The sequence below is a fragment of the Lutjanus erythropterus genome, chromosome 15 (assembly GCF_056507025.1).
Source record: "Lutjanus erythropterus isolate fLutEry1 chromosome 15, fLutEry1.hap2, whole genome shotgun sequence".
In the NCBI taxonomy this organism is placed as follows: Eukaryota; Metazoa; Chordata; class Actinopteri; order Lutjaniformes; family Lutjanidae; genus Lutjanus; species Lutjanus erythropterus.
In genome coordinates, this window is record NC_139331.1 from 19658201 (window position 1) to 19678557 (window position 20357).

Consider the following 20357-nt stretch of genomic DNA (forward strand, 5'->3'; position numbering starts at 1 on the left):
CACAACATGACCGCAGTGTGGTTGGAAAGGCATTTTTCATTTCATCTTGACTTTACAACATGGACGACACACTGTTTTCCTGTGGTGCTGACTGAACCTAAAAATCCTCTGACTAGAGAAGTAAAACCTGCACTTAGCCTCTTAGGTTTCGGAAAACGTCTCCAAAACCCATCTTGCTCAAAACAGATCAATCTTTTGGGTCCACTGTTGAAGCCACAGTTCTAAACTTTTTGATTTTTTTTTTATCTGTGTGACAAATGCCTGTTGTTTGTTGTTGCTGTCTTATCAGATGTCTTTCTTTTTTGTTGTTTTGTTCTTGTTTACTCAATCTGTGTATTTGTGTTGCGAAATGGTCGGTGGAATTGGGGTTAAGAAAAACATCGTCCGAAAAAGAATTTATCCTTTTTAAACAAGCATCAATCAAGACTCTGACACCTCCCACCTCAGCGTACCTCCATTCACTCAACCACCCACACAAATAACTGTTATTCAGCGCTAACCTGGTAGAGAGTGTGGTTCTTGTCCTTGAAGCAGGGTAGGAGGCGGGAGTAGATCTGCAGCGAGTAGTAGTAGGCTGCCAGCTGGAGTGACAAGGCAGAGTGACACTGTTTCTCAAAACACCTGTTGGCATCCAGTACCTGGATAGATGGATTAAAAAATATGCAGAAGACAGTAAACTGGTGGTAGAAGAGAAAAAAAACAAGCATAAGGCAAGTGCAAATAAACTCCACTCACTTGATTCCAAAGCTTAATCCACTGAAAGAAATACAGTTCAGTTCATAATGCCAAAAAAAATAAACTGTTCAAAACCAAAATAGCGTGTTCAATATTCAAAAGAGCAAACCCTTAGGAGGAAAAAATAACAGTGTTCACTGTGTCTGCCAGTGCAGAACTCACAGTCGGTTAGTTTGTCAGTAACATCAGAAGTCTAATCCGAGTGGAGTTAACAAGGAAATTTCTCCAGGAAATATCTATGTAGTATCTACTCATAGCATTCTAACGTTTCACTGGAGATACGGCAAGCGTGAAGACTCATGAGGGATTTTACCTCCACTTGAACACATTCTACAGCAGTCGCCAGTAGGTTTCTGTGTCTTATGTTTTGTTTTCTTAGCAATCAGAGTAAACTGACGGTTCCTCTGACAGATGAAACAAAGTAAACAGGGGCTACATATTGTGAAGTGGGAATGTTTATAGAAATGTGTGACTGTTAACTGAATTGAGGGAGACATGAAACTAATTTCAGTATGACGTGAATGGCGTGATTAATTGGTCGCAATGTCATTTTTTTGGTACAGTTATGCGTCATTCAGCAACTCTGGTGCCTTTTAAGTACGACGCTGGCACTGTTTACACCCTGTATAAATATGCGTCCAGGGTCATCCGATCACCTCAGTGGGCAGCTCAAAGTTCAGGTATAAATGCACCCAGAGGACCCACCCTCAGAGGTAGTCTGGGCTGCAGGTGACCACATTCTTTTTGGCATTGTGGATTCATGTCCCGGGCTGCATTGATGGACCGCCTACTCAACTGATGGCAAGTACAGACAAAACAGGTGTCTGATTTCCATTTGGGTCTTCGTATTTCAAAATATGTTTGGGCTCTCTTACCTGCTAAAACAAGCAGCAGATGTTTGTGGATACAGTAACTGCAATGTCTCCATGTTACCTTGAAAATATCACGAGTTGTTTTAATAAACTTTGCAAAACGGTGGCTCAGTTAGTGGAGCGTAAACCCCGTGTGCTGAAGCTGTAAGTCTTCTTTGGCGGCCAGGATTTGGACTCATGCTTGCAGTCCCGTGTTGCATATCATTGCCTCGCTCTCTCTCCCCTTTTTCTGTCCTCACCTCAGTTGTCCTTTCAATTAAACGCAATAGTTGAGATGTTTCTTCAAAATAGCTAGCTAACACTGTTTAAACTAAATTTATGAAAGAAGACACATTTTGACAGTAAACGTGACAAATTTTACAGATACAGGAAGCAGTAACCAAGATAGGCTACGCTGTTGTCACTTGTGGAGAAAGTCCCCAGACTTTCTTAAAGGTCCAGTGCGTCAGGTTTAAAAGATTTGTCAGAATATTGCAGAAACTGAATAAAATGTTCATGAGTATGTTTTCATTAGTATATAATGAAAACCTCTTCAATGGAAGCCACTATGTTCCACTGCCACGTTTTTACAGAAGCACAAACACTGGTTCTAGATATGACCTTGTGCCTTGTGAGTTTAGTGGTCTTTGTAGGCTTTCAAGCAATAGACCTGTGCAAAATACATCTGGATCCAGCCCTAGATGTCAAAGCTATCTACACAAAATAAGCAAAGCAAGGACAAAACTGGAAGATTATCATTGCTTTGTACATTAACTCTGCCTGGATAGTGCAGCCGATGATTGAGCGGTGACAGTGGATTGTGTTTCTCCAAAAGCTGACTCTGCTACAACTCCTCTACTGCATGCTGCTGGATTTTTTGGCATCCCCTGCAACTTCCACAGCCACGGTCCAAACAGACTACCCCCATTCAAATGAATGAGATTCTGGCTGTTTTTGCTGCTGATTGTGTGTGAATACGGCCCAAGAGATCAATAGAGGATATGGATTCACTCAGCCATTTGCCAGAGTCTCTCTAAAATACAACCGCAATTACATTGTTACACACACTTACATTACCGGAGTCTGTGAGTAAGTGTGTCTAAAATAAGGCTGTGCATGTGTGTGTATGTGTGTGTGTGCAACTGTGCGTCCACCTACCTGAGGCAGGGCCAGTAAGTAGGACAGAGCCAGCATCATGTCCCTGGGAAATGCATCGTTGGCCAGCTGCAGCAAAACTGGAGAAGGATGGAGGGATGGAGAGAGAGAAAGAGGGGGAAGAAAAGACTTTAACTAAAGCACGGAGGATTAACAACCAACCCTCCCCTCTTGGACGAGTCTCATCCCACGTTTGTTGAATACAGACGACAGCGCCTGTCAGAATACACCTCTCTGTGGGCCAGACAAAAGAGAGGGAAGGTAAAAATAGAGGGAGGCAAGTAGAAAAAGGGGGGAGACAAAGTCAAGAAGCGCCATTAAAATCCCCCCTGAATTCTGGGATTCTGTCCATCTTCTCGCTGGGCTATTGTGTGCCTGCCTGTCTGTGTGCGTGTGTCTGCATATGTTGTGTACAAATGTTGGTTGGTTTTGTGTGTGTGCGCGCACATGTGTGCATGTATTGGTTTCTTGCACAGAGAGAGCATTCATTATTCAAGAGTAAGTACAAGCCCACTTCTAATAAGTGCTCTCCAGATGAGTCCAAACTTCATCTTAAGTGCACTTTAAAGTTGAATCCCCTGAATGCCAAATTAGCCTATGCATATTGACAGCAAAGACAGGCTGAGGACTTTGATTATTAGAATCTAAAATGATCTGTGTTTAACTGGTTTCGACTTGTCCATTTACCACTGATCTGGCTGAGCAGGTCATGTTGTCTGTGAATAAAAGGTTTCTGACCAAAGCTTTTCCCGGGTAATTTACCGGTACATAAAATACACTATATATTGCTCTAAGCATGACAGCTCATTCTTGATCTTGGAAACTGAAGTTTAACAAAGCAGCCTCAACTAAAGACCCAGTTACTGACTTTGTCCAGATCCGTGGATGAAATGCCAAAAGCTAATCAGAAAAATTAATTGAAAATAAAAGTGCAAAAACTGGGACAATTGATTAATTGTTTGAGTAGCAGAAATTAAAAATATCTACTGGTTTCTGCTTCTCAAGTGTGAATTCTCTCTGTTTTTAGTCTTCAATGAGAACATCTTGTTGGGATCTAACTAAACTTTGAATAATAATTAAGTAAAACATTAATTGATTAATTGACAAAGTCAGTAGATTGAACGCTAAAGAAAATAAGGTAACCTTTATTTCAAGGGATGGAATAACAATGTTATTACATTGTCATAACCATGTCATGACATTCATGTTTCATGATTTTCACAATGAAAATGTCCTTATGAATGAATGAATTTTTATAACTGCTGTCATTAAGTGTCCTTTCACCAATTATGTAAATCTGTAAGGCAAAGTTTACACTGTTTGTTTTGACAACTTGACATTAATCAAGCCAGAAAATGTCTTTGTTATGACAACTTAACTTTATCAGACTTAAAGAAAATGATTAGCTCTATGTTTTAGCACTACAATATACAGTCACATGGGTTTTATCACTGTGGCAGGAATATTTTCCTTGACCTCAAGTAAAGTGATACATTTTGGACTTGTCATGAAGATGTCATGTCAAAGTCCATAAAATTATTCATTACACTGTTACAAAAGCATTTAACAGTGCAAAAACAAAACTGATTACATCTTTACGACATGGTTATGACAGTGTAATGTCATATGCAATGTCTCATGAACATCCCTTCACATAGTGTTATTTAGAAATTATAAAAAAAATCTACTGCTTTAGCTTTCTGAAATGTGACTATTCTCTGGTTTTAGTCGAGATGAAGACATCATGTTGTGCTCTGGGAAACTTTGATGAGTTTATTAGATCAAACATTAATTTGTTCAGAAAATCGTCAGTAGATTAAATGCTAATGAAAATAATCGTTAAGCGCTGCCCTCAGCAGATTCAGCTCCATGACAAATGAGCAAAGTTCATCCACTGATTCAAACCCTGTGACATGGCTTAACGCTCCATAAAAAGCCAGTTACTGGACTTTGCCAAACTATATATTTACTGTAATTGTGTACTTAAACAAATGTACAGGCTATTTTGAACTGACATAAAGTGATGCAAAATGTGTGCCAACGGACTTGAATCAAACTGCAACCTTGGGCTGCCACTGCCAATTATGCCACATTCATGTCATATCTTTCAAGCTGTAATTATGAGGTACCACTCACATCAGCCTTCTAGTAGTAATTCAAAATCATAGATATAAACCACTTGGTGGAAACAACTACAGAAATATCAACAAACTGGTGGCAAACAGCTACAAAATAAAAACTAAAAGAAATGGTGATGCCAATAGAGATAAGTCATATTCCGTTGTATGTTTTTAATGTTTTGCTATGTGTTTTTTTTATACTTGTTGCAGCACAAATTGCTTGTGAGAGACAAATAACAAATTGAATTAAACTGAAAATCCTGTTATTCCCACTGTACTGACATCGCATGAATGCAGCATTAAACCTCACAAAGAGAAAAAAAAATGTTTTAACAATCATCCAAATATTTCCTCAAGCTGAGTCACCCCCATATGTAATGAGTTTTAATGTTCTGCAGCTGTGAATTTCTCTTTCATTTCCTTTATGTATTGCATTGTGTGACAACAGTGTGCATCAACAGACTACACTCAAAAAAATTAAGCATATTTTAGTCTGCATACTGATTTGAGTATATGTGACTTTACCTGTATTTTTTGGTCTAGTACATTAGTACCCAACCTTTTTGAGTCGCAGCCTCCCAGAATAATCAGGTTAGAGTTCAAGACCCCCCCCCCCCCCCCCCCACAAAAGAAAGCTACAAAGCTCGCACAGGAAGACCATTACTTTGATTTTCACAAACACTCAATAAAATCTATTCTAAACCACATTATATCACTGGTACAGGCAATATAATGTAAAAACTAGAACTGCAAAAATTAATTTATTATTATCGCTAATTTATTAAATTAACCGCTAACTATCCTACTAATCAATCAATCATTTTGAGTTATCTTTTTAATTTTAAAAAATGGTCTTATTTAAACTTCACAAACGTGAATATTTTCTTCTTTAGTCCTATACGACAGTAAACCTAATATCTTTGGGTTGTGAACAAACCAGAACATTTGAGGATGTCTTAGGCGAACACTGATCAACATTTTTCACCATTCTCTGATATTTTATGGACCAAACCACTAATTGTTTGATCAAGAAAATAATCAAAGGTTAATCGAAAATGAAAATAATTATTAGTTGCAGCTCGAATAAAAACTGGCCACATTTCACAATGCCGGACTAAGTAGTTTGTTAAGTTTGCCATTTTATGTTACAAAATGCAAATGTTGCATCTACCGACCTCCTTTGAGGTCCTGACCCCCAGGTTGAAAACCACTGGCCTAATACATAGTTGGAAACTGCTTAGACTTAGCACGCAATATGGAATTGGGACACAGCCCAACCATCACTCTCCCTAAGGCTGATGGGATATGGAGTCTAGACAGAGCTGTGAGCACAGGGATGGACTGCCCGCCTCAAGGCCACAACAGGCAAACGCAGAGGTGCACGCACACACTTACACACACACATTATTATGATTAAAAGGACTTCTATTCACCAGATGAACCCCAAAACACTGTAAACACACAGACTCCCTGAGTTAATCACTGTTTAAGTCGCTCACTCACTCTGAGGAAACAGTGGGAGAGAGCAGAGAGAAGCAGAGGCAGACAGAATCACTTTGTAGTCTCAGACCCAAGGAGAACAAAAGCCCGTGTTGGTGATAAGAGCCTGAGACAAAATGGAACAGACAGAGAAAAGTAGAGCATGGACACTGGGAGGGAGACAGAGGCGGGCGGGCAAAGGGAGAAACAGACATATACTGTAGAACTAAATATGCATACGCGCACAGACGGGCCAGTACCTGACACATGTTGTAGTCAGAGGATCGGCGCGTGCGTGTGCGCGCAGGGGTGGAGTGATGCACCGGTTTAAAGAGCCATAACAGCTCTCTTAAGCGGAGTGCCCACCCTCCTCCTTTTCTCGTTTTCCTCTCCCCTCCTCTCCTACCCCCCGGGTTTCAATGAGCTACACCTCAGAATGAGCTGATTACACGCCTCTCTAAAGCTACTGATACCATCGGGACAGGAATTACCAGAGGGGTAAACACACACACGCACACACACACAGAATAGATAACCCTGACTTAAAAGCATACAGTATTTCTGCTTGTGAGAGGGAGAGGAAAACAGGGAGAGTGATAAAGAGACACCACATAGAGGACTGGAGGTGTGTGTGAGTGTGTGTGTGTGTGTGTGCGAATGCATCTACACATACACACTCCTGCTCCCTGTGTCAGCTAAATCAGGCAAATTGTTAGCGGGATGGTGAGACAGTGACTTATTACTATTTCACCTGTGCAGGCAGTGTGAAAAACAACTGATTATGGCCTGCTCCAACATGCGGCCAGCTCTCCATGCTCTCTGTGTGTGTGTGTGTGTGTGTGTGTGTTTCTCCTCACACCACCTTACTCAGCTCAATCCCATCGAGTCACTTTCCACTTGTGTCATCATTAATTACCTCCACCTTATCTGCGCCAGGTGAAAAATCAATATATTTATTTTCTTAAAGGCCATCTCTTAGTCTGTTTTTGAGGACAGCTGGCGTGGCGGGCCGATACGGGAGTCATTAATCGAAGGTTGTTATCGGACGCGATGCCGTCCACGCCGGCTTTTCTCTTTCTGGACACGTTGCAGTCCTCCGCAGTGGCTCCGGAGGGAAGGTGACTTTTAAGAGGAGAGATATTCATTTGAGTGACGGCGGCAGCAGAGAGAGTTTGGATGTGTGTATGCGTGCCTAGGCATTAGCACGCCACCGTCAAAGTGTGTGCCTGGCATTGTTCAGCGTCCACGCATTAGTATTCAAGCACACACGCGCACGCACAGACGCACACATACGTTTGCTTTTTATATTTGTAGTGGCATTGATTTTTGGCGAGCAGCTGCGATCCATCACACAGCGTGGCCTTGATGTTTTGACTCGATGCTATCTCTCTGGTATCGCCGCGGTGACGTGTCATTATTTACTGTTGCCGTGGGATGCGTGGGTATACATTAATTAATCAATATGGGGGCTATTCTTCCCGTGTTGTCCCCGCGTCCACCACATACGGGCTCCCTGGCTAGACAGATGAGGACAGGAGAGAAGAGGAGAGGGCAGGGCGCTCTCTGCAAATACCACAGCTTCACTAAGACGGAGCACTGAGGAACAGTTCAGGTTACACAATACTCACTTCTCTTTAACACTGACAAAACACTTTCCAAGTGATTTTCTTCTTCTTTTTTTAAATTGTGAATTGAAAAAAGAAGAAATGCGCTTCTCAGTTCAGGAAATTCTCACCTCGAGCTGAGGTTTAGGGTGCTAAATCAATGTAGCCATGAGTCACAATGTACTTCAACCACGTTACAAAAGCTTCTAAAAATAATACACAAAGTTCAGACCTGATTGTCCCAAGTGACCCAGCAAGAAGCAACAAGAAACTCTGAAGCTATACAAGCTATATACCCTAAAGCTAGCAAAGCACACTGTATGCTGATATGATAGATTTCTTGATTCCTTGAAACTATATCCACTTGATCTTCATCATCACCCTCTTAACACATCACATCTTTTTTTTTTTCAAAACACTTGACACAGAACTCATAGAAGTACCCCAAACTCTACTGAATTTACTGTGTTAAACAAAGGGGAAAATATCTAGGGCTGCAACTAAGGATTGTTTTCACTGTCGATTAATAAGTTGATTATTTTCTTAATTAATCAATTAGTTGTCATAAAATGGTGAAAAATGTTGATAAGTGTTTTCCAAAGCCCAACGTGACATCTTTAAATAACTTATTTAGCCCACAACACAAAGATATTCTTTTTACTGCCATAGAGGAGTAAAGAAACCAGTAAGTATTCATATTTAAGAAGCTGGAATTGAAGATTTTGACTATTTTTCTTTAAAAAAAATACTCAAACCACTTAATTGAGTATCAAGATAGCTGTTGATTAATTTAATAACAGATTAATAATCAACTGACCAATTAATCATGGCAGCTTTAAAATGATCTATTCACAGCTGATAGAATTTACTTCCATAGTTATGAATCTCTAACGGATCTGTGTGAGACTCATTAACACATCTCTTCAATCAGCAATCAGTCCTTATCCATCTTTAAAAGATGCCACCTCTGTGTCGCTAACTAAGAGGGACATGAGGACGAGGAGTTTGTTTTTATAGGGCTGGTCTCGCTGTTTCAGTCCACTCAAGAAGAATGACATGGAAAAATGTGATACATCAGCATACAGTAAGAAAATCTTTCTGAATATTTATTTATTTATTTATTTGACCACGAGTTGTGTTGTTTGGTGGAAGTATTTACATTGTTGCACTGTGACTGTTGAAACATTTTGGCCAGAAACTTTCAGTTTAGGTCTCTGTGTGAGCTCTTTTGAAAATGCATCTTCAGGATGGACAAATGTGTTCAAGCAAACACATTTTTTTTTATCTTGTTAACTCACACAACATGTTTTGATCAGTCTTTCTGTAGCTCACTTTCACCTGTAGTCTCCAGACAGGCAATACTTGAAATCACAGCATGGACTCTGCTCATACTGAATGGATCAATCAACTCTATCAAATCACATAAACATGGGAATCCCAATTGGTTAACTAGACAGCTGCATTGTCAAAAATGTTGACAATAAATAGAAGACGGTCTTACTTTGCGCAACTCTATGAGCAGAAAGCACAACTGAAAAAAGGAGAGTGTAGAACCGCAGATGGCAGGAAGATGCAGACAATATGGTCTGTCTGTTCTGCAGCAAAGTTCAGTTTTATTTCTATCACAGCACAGTCTCAGTCAAAACTGCAGCAGCAACAACATGAAAAATATGACTCCAAAAGTATTAAAAAAAACAAGCTTGCAACAGTTTATAACAGATTTTTTCAGAGCAGCCATGTGGGAAATCGGGCCGCTGAACACCTCAAGCTGTGCGACACTCAATTCAAACTGAATATCAAATGGCAGAAATTCACAATTCTAAAATTAGTCAGAGGTTACCAGTCTGGGGTTAGAACACAGGTGGTTTAATAACCAAGCGCCTCTTGCATCAAGGAAAAAGGCAACTTTTCTTATTCGTATGTTTCATGTAATTTTTGGCTTGTGCTTAGAGGACCACATTGGGATGGGGATCCTGCTGGTCCCATGGCACCCAGCGCAAATCTCACAGGAGTGGGTGGTTTTAACTTTGCTTCAGATGGGATCAGACTGTCAAACAATAAACTGCTGTCACCAGGATTTAGCTGCTTAACCGGAAGATGGAGTCAACAAATGGAATAGAAAAGAAGAATAAAGCAGGTTTTTACAGTAGAAAAGAAAAAGCAGGGCAGGTCTGAGACTTTGACCAATTTCTCAGTTATTTCTTATTAAGATGGAAATGAACTGAAGAGGGATTAAAACGGGCACAAATCTGCTACCTCTGGATTGAGGCAACGTACCTGCTTTGTTCCCCCCCAAGTCAAAGCGTGCTCTCTTTCAAAGATAAAACACTTCTTCCTTATTTCCTATTAAATAAAATACTATTCAGCTGCAGTTGAAATGTTTTGAGTAATGTGTGGTGTTTATCTTGACATGAGTGGTTCTCAAATTGCGGTTCAGGTCCCCCTGGTGAGACATGCAGCCACTGCAGGTGGTGCGTGAGAACCAGGGGACAAATATTATGTGAAATTAAGTTGAATAAATGTGATCTATGAAGAGAAAATAAACAAACAAGACTTTGCTGATGCTGACTGAAATTCAACTTCCTTATTAGTTGTTTTCCCAAATGACTGATAAAAAAATTGTAGGGTAGGGGGTGTGATGTTTTGGTGGCTTCTGAAGGGGGTCAAGCCAGAAAGTTTGAAAAGCAACGATTTAATTTAATATCTGTAATTAGTATGAAGATAATTATTACCTTATTACCAACAGGCCTAAATACCATTAAAAAAAAGTGTTACCCTGCGGGACAGAAGACGACGCAAAATCAATGAAACTCTATTACTGTGCAGGAGTGAATGGCCAGAATTTTTGCAGGAGCAGGCGGCAATAGTCAGAAATCCAGTGGGAGCGGGCTGGAATGACATTAAAGTGATACAGTATCCGACATTAAGATTTTTTCCTACTTGCCCCATCTAAATTCCTACTTGCCCTGCCTAGGAGGTTCTTTTTCTGGCTGTGTAGTGCATACTTTTGCTCACAACTTATTTATAACTAAAATCCATTGCCTGTTGACTGTATAAAACACTACACTATAGCCAACAAAGAAGGGATAAAAGAGATAAACAAATTGTAAAGAACAGAGGGGGTAGGACCAGAAAAGTTTTTTTTAAAACTTCCTCTTACCCCTATTGAACATGAATAATATTTTTTATGTTCTTTATTTGTTGTTAATGTGCTGTCGAGGATCCTGTTTGTCTTCTCTTTTTTATAGCTTGTTTTTATTTTGTTTGTATTATTTTAACATGTTCAGTAAACTTCAAACTCAACTCAACATTGTATTTAACCGGGAATTTGTACAGATCAGTGCAGTCAGATCAGCGAAATGTTTGAGTGCTATTTCACAGTAATTACACAGTACCAGTTACTAGGGATGCTTGCTATTAGTCGACTATTCTATTAAATGTTCCCACCCTTGCTAGTCAGCACTAGAAGAACTAGTCATTTAAACTATTTATCAATATTTCAATCATTTTTAATTTAGCTAACTTTGGCTGCGGGCCTTCTGCCATGATGTCTGAATGAACGTCTGACGTCTGCACGTCAGCAGAGGTGCTCAGCCATTGGAGGCAGCAGCACACTGTAACGCTGGCCTGTAGTGGTCATCATGACCTGGTTACTCAAGATAATCCACAGACCTTGTTGTGAGCAATTTCATGTAAGAACTTACTTTCTGCAGTGGACTCTACAAAAACTCTTTTCTGTCTACAAGAAAAAAAAAGCATTTCCAACATGCAAATCCTCACAACAAGCTCTACAAGTGCCATTATATTCAAGAGAGGGCAGATCTCTTTACAGCCAACATTGATTTTGGGGTGAATTGGCCCTTTAAGAAAACAGTTCTGCGCAGGACTCTAGTTTGTATTTACATGGTTGAATCCACATATTGTCCTTTTCTTTGAATAACAGCAGCACCTAAATAAATGTAATGTATTTAGAAGTATCAGTGTGTGTAACCATGTGAAAGTCTTTTCTGCATGCTCACCTTCCGTAGCAGGAAACAGCGTTTGCCCTTCGGTTTTGGCCTCAGCCAGTTTGCCGGTCCTCAACAAAACCTCAGCAAAGTTTTCCTGAGGCACGTCTTTGTAGGACGAATACACATCTTGACTCTGAAGGAAAGAACGGAGAGGAGAGAGTGATAAATAAATACCTAACGCGTATCCGTTTGTGCTGAGGGAATCCCAACAACGGGGAGAGCGGGATCAGAAAATGACACAGCGAGATGTGATTAAGGTGACTGAGCGGCCTAATTCCCAGGGAGTCAGACGGATGAGAGATGGAGTAAACAAATGAACTTCAGAGCCAAATAAAGCCTTTTAACACAGGGCCTTTTGATAATTCATTTATAGGACTCTTGTACACTGAGTTATTTCTCAAGTGTCTGAGAGGTGAACAATGAAGTTTGCGTTCTCGCCGGCCTCAGAGCTATTGCTTCAACACACAGTGTTTCCTGTCTGTCTTCGCTGCTCTCGCTCCATCCATCTTTCTGTCTTGTTGCATTTGTCTCTCTTTCTCTCTCAATCAGCCTCTCCTCCCTCCCCACTTCCTTCATTGAAACTGTTAAGGTAAAAACCAATCCCATTGATCAGCCGGCTCATAGACAGATGGACGTGGGGAGCCATTATTGGTAGATGGATGATGGAAGATGGATGAATGCTGGAGATGGAGCGGAGGAAGGGATTTGGAGAGGCCTATTAAAATGTCATGAGGAGAGATGTATCGGCCTTCTCTGTTTCCTCTCGCGTCCACTCTTTTAGCTATCCACATGATTTGTGTCTCGGAGTAAAAAGCGCAGTCATAGCCCAAGGCAACCATTTTCTAGGCATAAAGGTCAAACTACTCCTTTTCTGACTTTTGTTCTTTCCTACTTCCAATAACTCCTTCTGTCGATATTCTTTTCTTTTGGGTTTTTATGATATTCATCTCTCCTCTTCCATCTAACACATAAAGCACGTCTTCTTCTGGTGTACAGTTAGATAGATAGAAGGGTTCCAGAGTGTTTCCTCCTGAAGTCCTGCTTTCTACCATCTAACCACCACAGAAGAACCTTTTTATTTGAAGAAACTGTCTGTTTGTTTTGTAAGACTAAAGGGTTAATTAAAACCCTTTTTATCCAAAGGACCATTTTCAGAAGAAAGACCTCTTCAAGTATTGTTGTAGGCATGAATGTTTAAAGATCCTCACCCTCAAAAATCCAAATGTTTATCCATGTTTCAAATGGCATTTTTTAATTGTAGATGTATCTGGAATCCATTTAATGAGTTCCTTTTACTTGTGTTCTTCTGTTTTTGCCTCATCTGTAGAATTTAATATATTTCTTTGTAAGAACTCTCAGAAGAAAAGAGGGTTATAGGTGCAATTTCAGATCCCCCTTGGTGGGTTCTAGATGAAGCCCTTGGAATGTAAAAGGTTCTGGGTGAAACCCTTACACCATTGACGGGTTCTCTGTGGAACCTCTCATACAGGTGTTTTCCATTAACATGAAGGAGGCCCTGTTTGGTTCAAGCACCTAATTTTGAACCATTCAGAACATTTCCACCAATAAGAAATTGGTTCAGGAAAGTTGGTTCCCTAAACAAACTAAAAAAAAAAAATAGCAGGTTCTCCCTCAGAATCAAAGTGAGCATGTCTTATTCTACAGGTTGCTGTGCACTGTGCAACGCCCTCTATTGATGACATCCTTGAATATAATCATTCCACTCAAGCTGGAGAACCTTTTGTGGTTCTTTATTTCTAAGAGTGTGTTCTATTTTTTATCCCATCTCCAGTTTTGTGTGCTGTTATCATACCATCATTCTTAAGTTTATCCTCTTCTTCCAAATTGCTTTTGGCATTAAAATTACTTGGTCAGAAATCAATATTCATTTTGTCCCGACACTGTTTTTGAAAGAATTTATAAGTCATAGGAGAAAAAAATCTAATTAAATGTCCTAAAGTCATAAACCTACTTGAGCATTTTTGCTGTAATTTAAGACGGCAGCCTGAAGTAAACAAAAGAAATGGAGAAACGGGGACAACAGGAATGTGAACGGAAGAAAAAAATAATGAGCGATGAGACCCACTGGTCTTAGGCTACTCACCGGGTCTACATAGGGATCATCAATGACTTCTTGATAAAAGGGGCTACAGCCTTGACGCTCCAGGTTGGAGTTCTCACACGCCCCTTCCCGACTAGTGGCTCCTGCGTCGTGACCCTGAGGAGCCATCAAAACATCATTAAACTTTCACAACATGCCCACAGCACTGTCATCTCTCTCTATCCCACGGCTCACATCCTCCTCTCCGTTTTCCTCTCGACCACGAGCCACCACCCCGAATCGCTGTTGAGACCAGAGACGCCGTCAATCTCCGCCCCAGCGACCACCAGGCCTGTCCAGCCGGCGGCAAACCACCAGATATTGAAATATTCAACAGGCGGGCCAATTAATTATGCAAGAGATGAGCTCTTTATTGGTTGTTTTTTGGACGAGGACTGTGAAGTCTGTGAGCGGAAGTGTGTGAGATATGGACGGCAGGAGCAGACGTGAAACCATGTCTTTTCACACACACACACACGCTGTGCAGTGCAGGAACAAATGAGCATTAAAAACAAGGATAAAGAGAATACATCTGCAGTCATTGTTTTGTTATTGTTGGCTGCTTGATCAAGCCTTTTACAACACACTACTGTTTATGCATCCATAAACACTTGTATGTCAATATAACTCATAAAAGCCAGACACATTTAGACCCACAAGTTAGTTAGTTAGTTAATTCATTGGGCACTTTACTGCCCCTGACATAGAAAACTACCATCAGCTCCGCCACAGATTACACTAAAGGGATAACTATTTAATATGGGGTTATATGAGGTACTTGCTCCTTGCTCAATAGTCAGTGTATTACTTATAGCAGATGCTAATCAGCAAGCTCACTTAGCAGAAGCAAAGAGGTGTACCAACACAGAAGCTCAGCAATGTGCTGCTGTGGACGGGGTCATCAACAAAAGGTATTTTAACCACTTACAAAAGTCCAATTGAAAAATCACTTTCAGCGTACGCTATATTTAGAATATTTCCAAAGCTTTACGTTGCGATCAGACGGCCTTTTTTGACAGGGAATTGCTGTCAGATATGCCAAATATCACTCTCCAAACCAACCAAACTCCATAGGCAAAATCAGTAATTTCACCTTACAGAAATCAGGAGTCGATGGTCTACCACTGCTTTTATCTGCTAGTTTGTTTGTGTTGTTGTGTGACTTCGGTAGCTCCAAACTATCCTTAAAAAACACAAAGTAAGTAACAAAGTAACAGATCTAGGCAGTGGTAGACCTGCAACTCCCGTGTTCTGCAAGGTAAAATTGCTGATTATGTCTATGGAGTATGGTTGGTTTGTAGACAGAGATATTTGACTTATATGACAGAGGTTTCCCAGCAGAAAAGGCTGTCTGACAACAAAGTAAAGTGGTGAAAATTTTCTAAATCACTGAGTTACCTTGCTCCATCTTACTTATCTGACCTTCTCAACCCCTACATCCCTGCCCGTACTCTTAGATCTGCTAATGAGCTTTTGCTCTCAGTGCCAAGGGCTAGAGTAGAAACAGAGGGTGATGTAAGGGCTACACAACTCTGGAATAACCTTCTAAGTGATAAGTTATCATTTTTATTATTATTATCATTATTATTATTGTTATTGTTAATTATAGCGCACACTTAAACCGATATTGCTTTTATGGTTGGACCATTTTTAACTCAGCTAAAATACATTCATCAATACGGCAATCAGTGAGTACCTCGTAAAACCACACTTTTAATGATCTGAACTGTCCCTTTAATTAAGAAAAAAACAATTCAGGTGTTCTTACATGCAGTGGCCGGAGGTAGTTGAGCGATTCCTTCCACCAGCGGTGATCACTGACTGCAGTCAGCACGGCTTTGGTGGTCAGTCCTGTAGTGGTCAGCACCTCCATGGTCTTGGCTGTAGTCCTGTGCAGCAGGTCCCCTGCTGTCCCCACAGGGGAGCCCACAGGCGGAGCGCAGGCCTGGGGCCAAGCAGGGGACAGAGGTGACAGAGGTGACAAAATGGACAAAAATAACATGACAGCCACGTTAATTTAGTGTGCCACTGTGTTGTCTCTGCAGTAGTAGGTGTGTGAGTGTTTGCAGCTTGATATCACTCTGCATTAATACTACAGCATCCTCTGAACATTTCTTTTTGTGTTGTTGCAAATGAAAAAGAAGCATCAGAGGAGTTCTGTGATCGCTACATCTGTATTGTTATATTAGACCAAAGGACAAATTTTGAGCTGAGAACTCTTGAGTATCTGGTATTAGACATGGTTGTGTTCTGTTTTTTTATTATCAGGTACTTGAGAGGAGCACTTCAATAAGAGCAGGGCTCTTTGTGTTTGTCGGTTTGTTTGTGTATTGCGTAAGGGAATTACAATATGCACTGTTCAGGCAGCACAGAGCCCTCCCAGCCCTGCGTGAGACACGAACAGTCGGTGCTAGTACAGAACTTTCTGACACACTCACACTAGGCTGTGTAGCACTGAGTTGGGGCAGATCCATTACACAAACAAGGAGCCCTGTGATTTTTTAAAACTCTAGTGATTATGATTACACAACTGAATCAAACATTTGTATTCAGCATTGGGTGAAAAACAGTGGGAAATTGGGTTTGTGTGTTTATTTAGCCAATGAGACAAATCTTTCAGAATTATATGAATCATGTGCAATATTCAGTTTTAAATCAGGGAAATTGACTTCTTGATCATCACAAGACCTCATATTTGCTTGCTCTTTTGTTTTCTGCTCTTTTTGCTTACTGTTCTTATACTGATAAAATGATTCATAATAATAAAACCTTAAAAACACAACTGTGTGTTTCTTGAAGCAAAAGTTGGATATTTTGGGGAAATATGTGTACTGGCATAGACTTAGACGTGATCGATACCACTCATATATCTGTCTGTCAAATCTAAGGCTACAGCTAGAAGCCAGTTAGCTTAGCATAAAGACCCCAAGCAGGGGGAAACAGGTATAAAAAAAAACACACCTACCACCATCAAAGCTCACTAAAATCAGAGTATAAAAATGTCAATTTACTGTTCTTCAGGGGGTTATGTGCAGGACTATTTCTTGGCTCTGAGCAGCAACTTCCTGGAATCTCTGCTGGTTGCCTGGCGATGGCTCTGAGCCAGGAAATAGTCTGGCAGATAAAGTAACCCCCCATGAAAAGGCAATTTGTCACTTTTTACACTTAGGTTTTTATACAGATTAAAAAAAAACAAAATATAATGTGCTAATTAGTGAGCTACAGAGTTTCTGGTAGGTAGATTTTTACGGTGGGCAGAGAAAACTGGCTGCTGGTTGTAGCTTTATATTTAGAGGGAAAGTTTAGATTATTTGATTTGGGGCTGTGTGAGGATCTTATCCATAGTCAGTGTATTCCCTACAGTAGATGCAGGTCAGTACCCCCCAGTGGAGAAGCAGAAAGGGGTACCAGCTACACAATTAACTGCTACGTACAGGGTCAGCAGTTAAAACATATTTTAGTCATTTACAAAAAAGGTCCATCTAAAACAAGACCAAGAAAAATCGATATTAGGTCAAGCGCATGCTATATTTAGAATATTTTCACCACATTATTTTGCCATCAGACAACCTTTTCTGATGGGAACCAAACTAGACAGACAAAATCAGTCATTATACCTCACAGAACTCAGGGGGTTGCTGGCCTTGACCTGTAGTTTGTGGTATTGTGGGACTTCAGTTCTAAAAGGACAATTCAGATTCACTGAGTCACACATTAACATAAACAAACTAACAGACTGAGGCAGACGTAGACCAGCAGCTCCTGTGTTCTATTAAGTAATATAAATTAATTGTTGACTTCATGTATGGGGTTTGGCTCATTTTGAGGGAGTGATACTTGACTAATATTATGGCGATTTCCTGTCAGAACAAGGCTGTCTGACAGCAAAGTAAAGCAATTAAAATATTCTAAATATAGCACATATTTAAACTGAAATTTCTTGTGTAGAATAGAGCTCGTAAATCTTGCTTACATTGTTCAGCCATTGTGACTGAAAGACCAAAAAAAACCCACTTCTTTTGCAAAAAAAAAGTTTAAAATGAACAAAAATTAAGATATGAATGATCATCATCACGATCAGCATCATACTGTGAATTCCATTCTTTAGGTATTTTTGAAAGCACACCGCCAGTTTCCATGGTATTTTGGTTACTGAGCAAATTGAAAAGGAAATCAAAACCAAATTTAAAGGGCCAGTGGGCCGGGGCCAAATCGTTTAGTGCCTTTCATCAATACTTTATTTGGCAGGGGATTGAGGGTCAGAGAATGAAAGGAACTCAAACACACATAAACTCAGGATATCTGTAAAAAACCCACACACACACACGCAGATAAATAAGAGCACCTCCAGAGAGCGCACACACACTCATCCGGGGCTCAAATATACACGGGTGAGGAGTGGGGACATCAATACAACAATAAAATGACAACAGACAGCTTCAAATGAGCACCCATCCACACACAAAGGGGCTGCGATGCAAGTCATGAAACATTAACACCCACTCAAGGCATCATAAAGCTGGCGGTGCCGAATGGGAGGAGAAGGGGAGGCATAAATAAACCAAGCGATCTGAGCAACCTTAACACTAGATTTACACCTCATCAAATATGGAGCAATAGGAAAACACACAAACCCAACAAAAGAACATAGACACACCCACATAGGAATAGCAGAACTAATCGCAGAGCAGACAGCTCAGACGGAGAGTAAAGGTACGGCTTAAACATACAGAAACATACGGGTTTGCATATGGCGACGCACACACCTTTACCTTTACAGAGTCCGTCTCGTCGGCCTGTCGTCCACTCTCAGGATTAACAGGCTCCATTTGATAGTTAACAGCCTGGTACAACACCTGGAGGACAGAAAGACTGGGTTCAATAGTAGTTTTCACTATGTTCCTTTGGGTCACCCATTCATTTGTCACAAATTTTGGAGTAGTAAATAAGGAAAGCCAAAGAACCTACACTAACAGCCTAAGAGCTTCATTTCCAGTGAGCACATTTCACAGGACCAGTGCGTAGAATTTAGTGGCATCTAGTGGTGAGATTGGAGATTGCAACCAACTGAATACAGCTCACTTCACCCTACCTTTCCAAGCATGTAGGAGAAACCACGGTTACAGTGAAACTCGAAAAACATTGTAGCCTCCATGGAGGAGGACTCACATGTCTCATTATAACGTACCAAAATCACAATGACTAGTTTACAGGTGATTATACACTGATGAAAACACGAACAGTAAGAAAAACGAACAGAATGTAGGTCTCCCCTCAGACAAAGCTTAGTAAAACATGCCCCCCTTTAGTTTACTTGCTTATTTTGCTCATTTCCTGGATGTCTATGGAATCATGATTGTTTTTTGATCTCTTACACTCAACAGTTGAGCTAAAATAGTTTATTATTGCTGTTTTATGCAACGTCAGACCACATCAAATGCATGAAAAGGTTTGACCAAAGGCATTTATTAGTTTCTGACTCGAGAAAAATAGTAAAATTCCCTACAACAACTGCACGTCTGAACTATCTCTTTCACCAAATCACACAGATTTAGGCTGTTCTACGGGATATCCTTTTGATAACAATTCCATTAACTGAGCCTCTGCTGACACTGTTTGGTGCCCCCCATTAAAAACCTGGGTTATATTCCATTTCTGTCAGTACAGTTCCCTGAATCTTAAAAGTGAAGCAAAGTGTACTCATGACTTCAACCAAAAAGTGACGATACCTGCCCAAGTGGTTTCATTAGAATACTTTTTAGAGCTCGGCAAAACATGCCTGTTCATTGGAGAACTTACATAATTTCTTTTAAATGTTTTTCTTATTCTTTTTTCATTTTTAATCATCTCATGATCCCTCAGATTTATCTTGCCACCCCTTTAGGGGTCTCAACCTCTGTAGAGCGATGTTGGTCTTAGATCAGTGTATTACTTTTCTGATTAAAAGGCCTGATAGTAGCCTTTTTCAAAAAAAAAAAAGAAAAAGATGTTGCTTTTCTCTTTCTTTGCTAATATAAAAGGTGATTGTTGGGTTCCTTATTAAAAAAGTTCCTCTGATCTGTCTGCTGGTCTGCATGTTTTGTCAAATTCTTTTCTTTATTAGCTAACTTCTTCTCTCAAACACAGCCTGTTGGTTCCAAGTAGCTTTGACACATAATATGTTTAAAACAAACACGAAGACAGCGGTGAACCAAAGATAAGTAGTCTCTTATTATAGAAAAAGTAGCCAGAATTAAATTTATTTGAAATTTAACAATGTCCTAACAATTTGCTGCACAGATAGGATGGGATATGAAGTTTTA

At 40.2% G+C, this 20357-nt stretch overlaps 1 protein-coding gene across 2 annotated transcripts in view; it reads right to left on the reverse strand.

Annotated features, from left to right (window-relative positions):
- The window catches only part of nbas (NBAS subunit of NRZ tethering complex), a 224197-nt gene that overhangs the window by 109091 nt on the left and 94749 nt on the right, over positions 1–20357 (reverse strand). Inside the window, exons 36-41 of one of the 2 annotated variants that reach the window (XM_084736747.1) lie at positions 18828–18911; positions 15824–16000; positions 14059–14172; positions 11964–12087; positions 2745–2821; positions 501–638 (exon numbers count right to left, since the gene is read on the reverse strand). In XM_084736747.1, coding sequence (XP_084592873.1) covers positions 501–638; positions 2745–2821; positions 11964–12087; positions 14059–14172; positions 15824–16000; positions 18828–18911 — 714 coding nt within the window. Of the gene's footprint in view, positions 1–500; positions 639–2744; positions 2822–11963; positions 12088–14058; positions 14173–15823; positions 16001–18821; positions 18912–20357 lie in introns of both variants that reach the window. The other variant, XM_084736746.1, reaches the window with a different exon arrangement.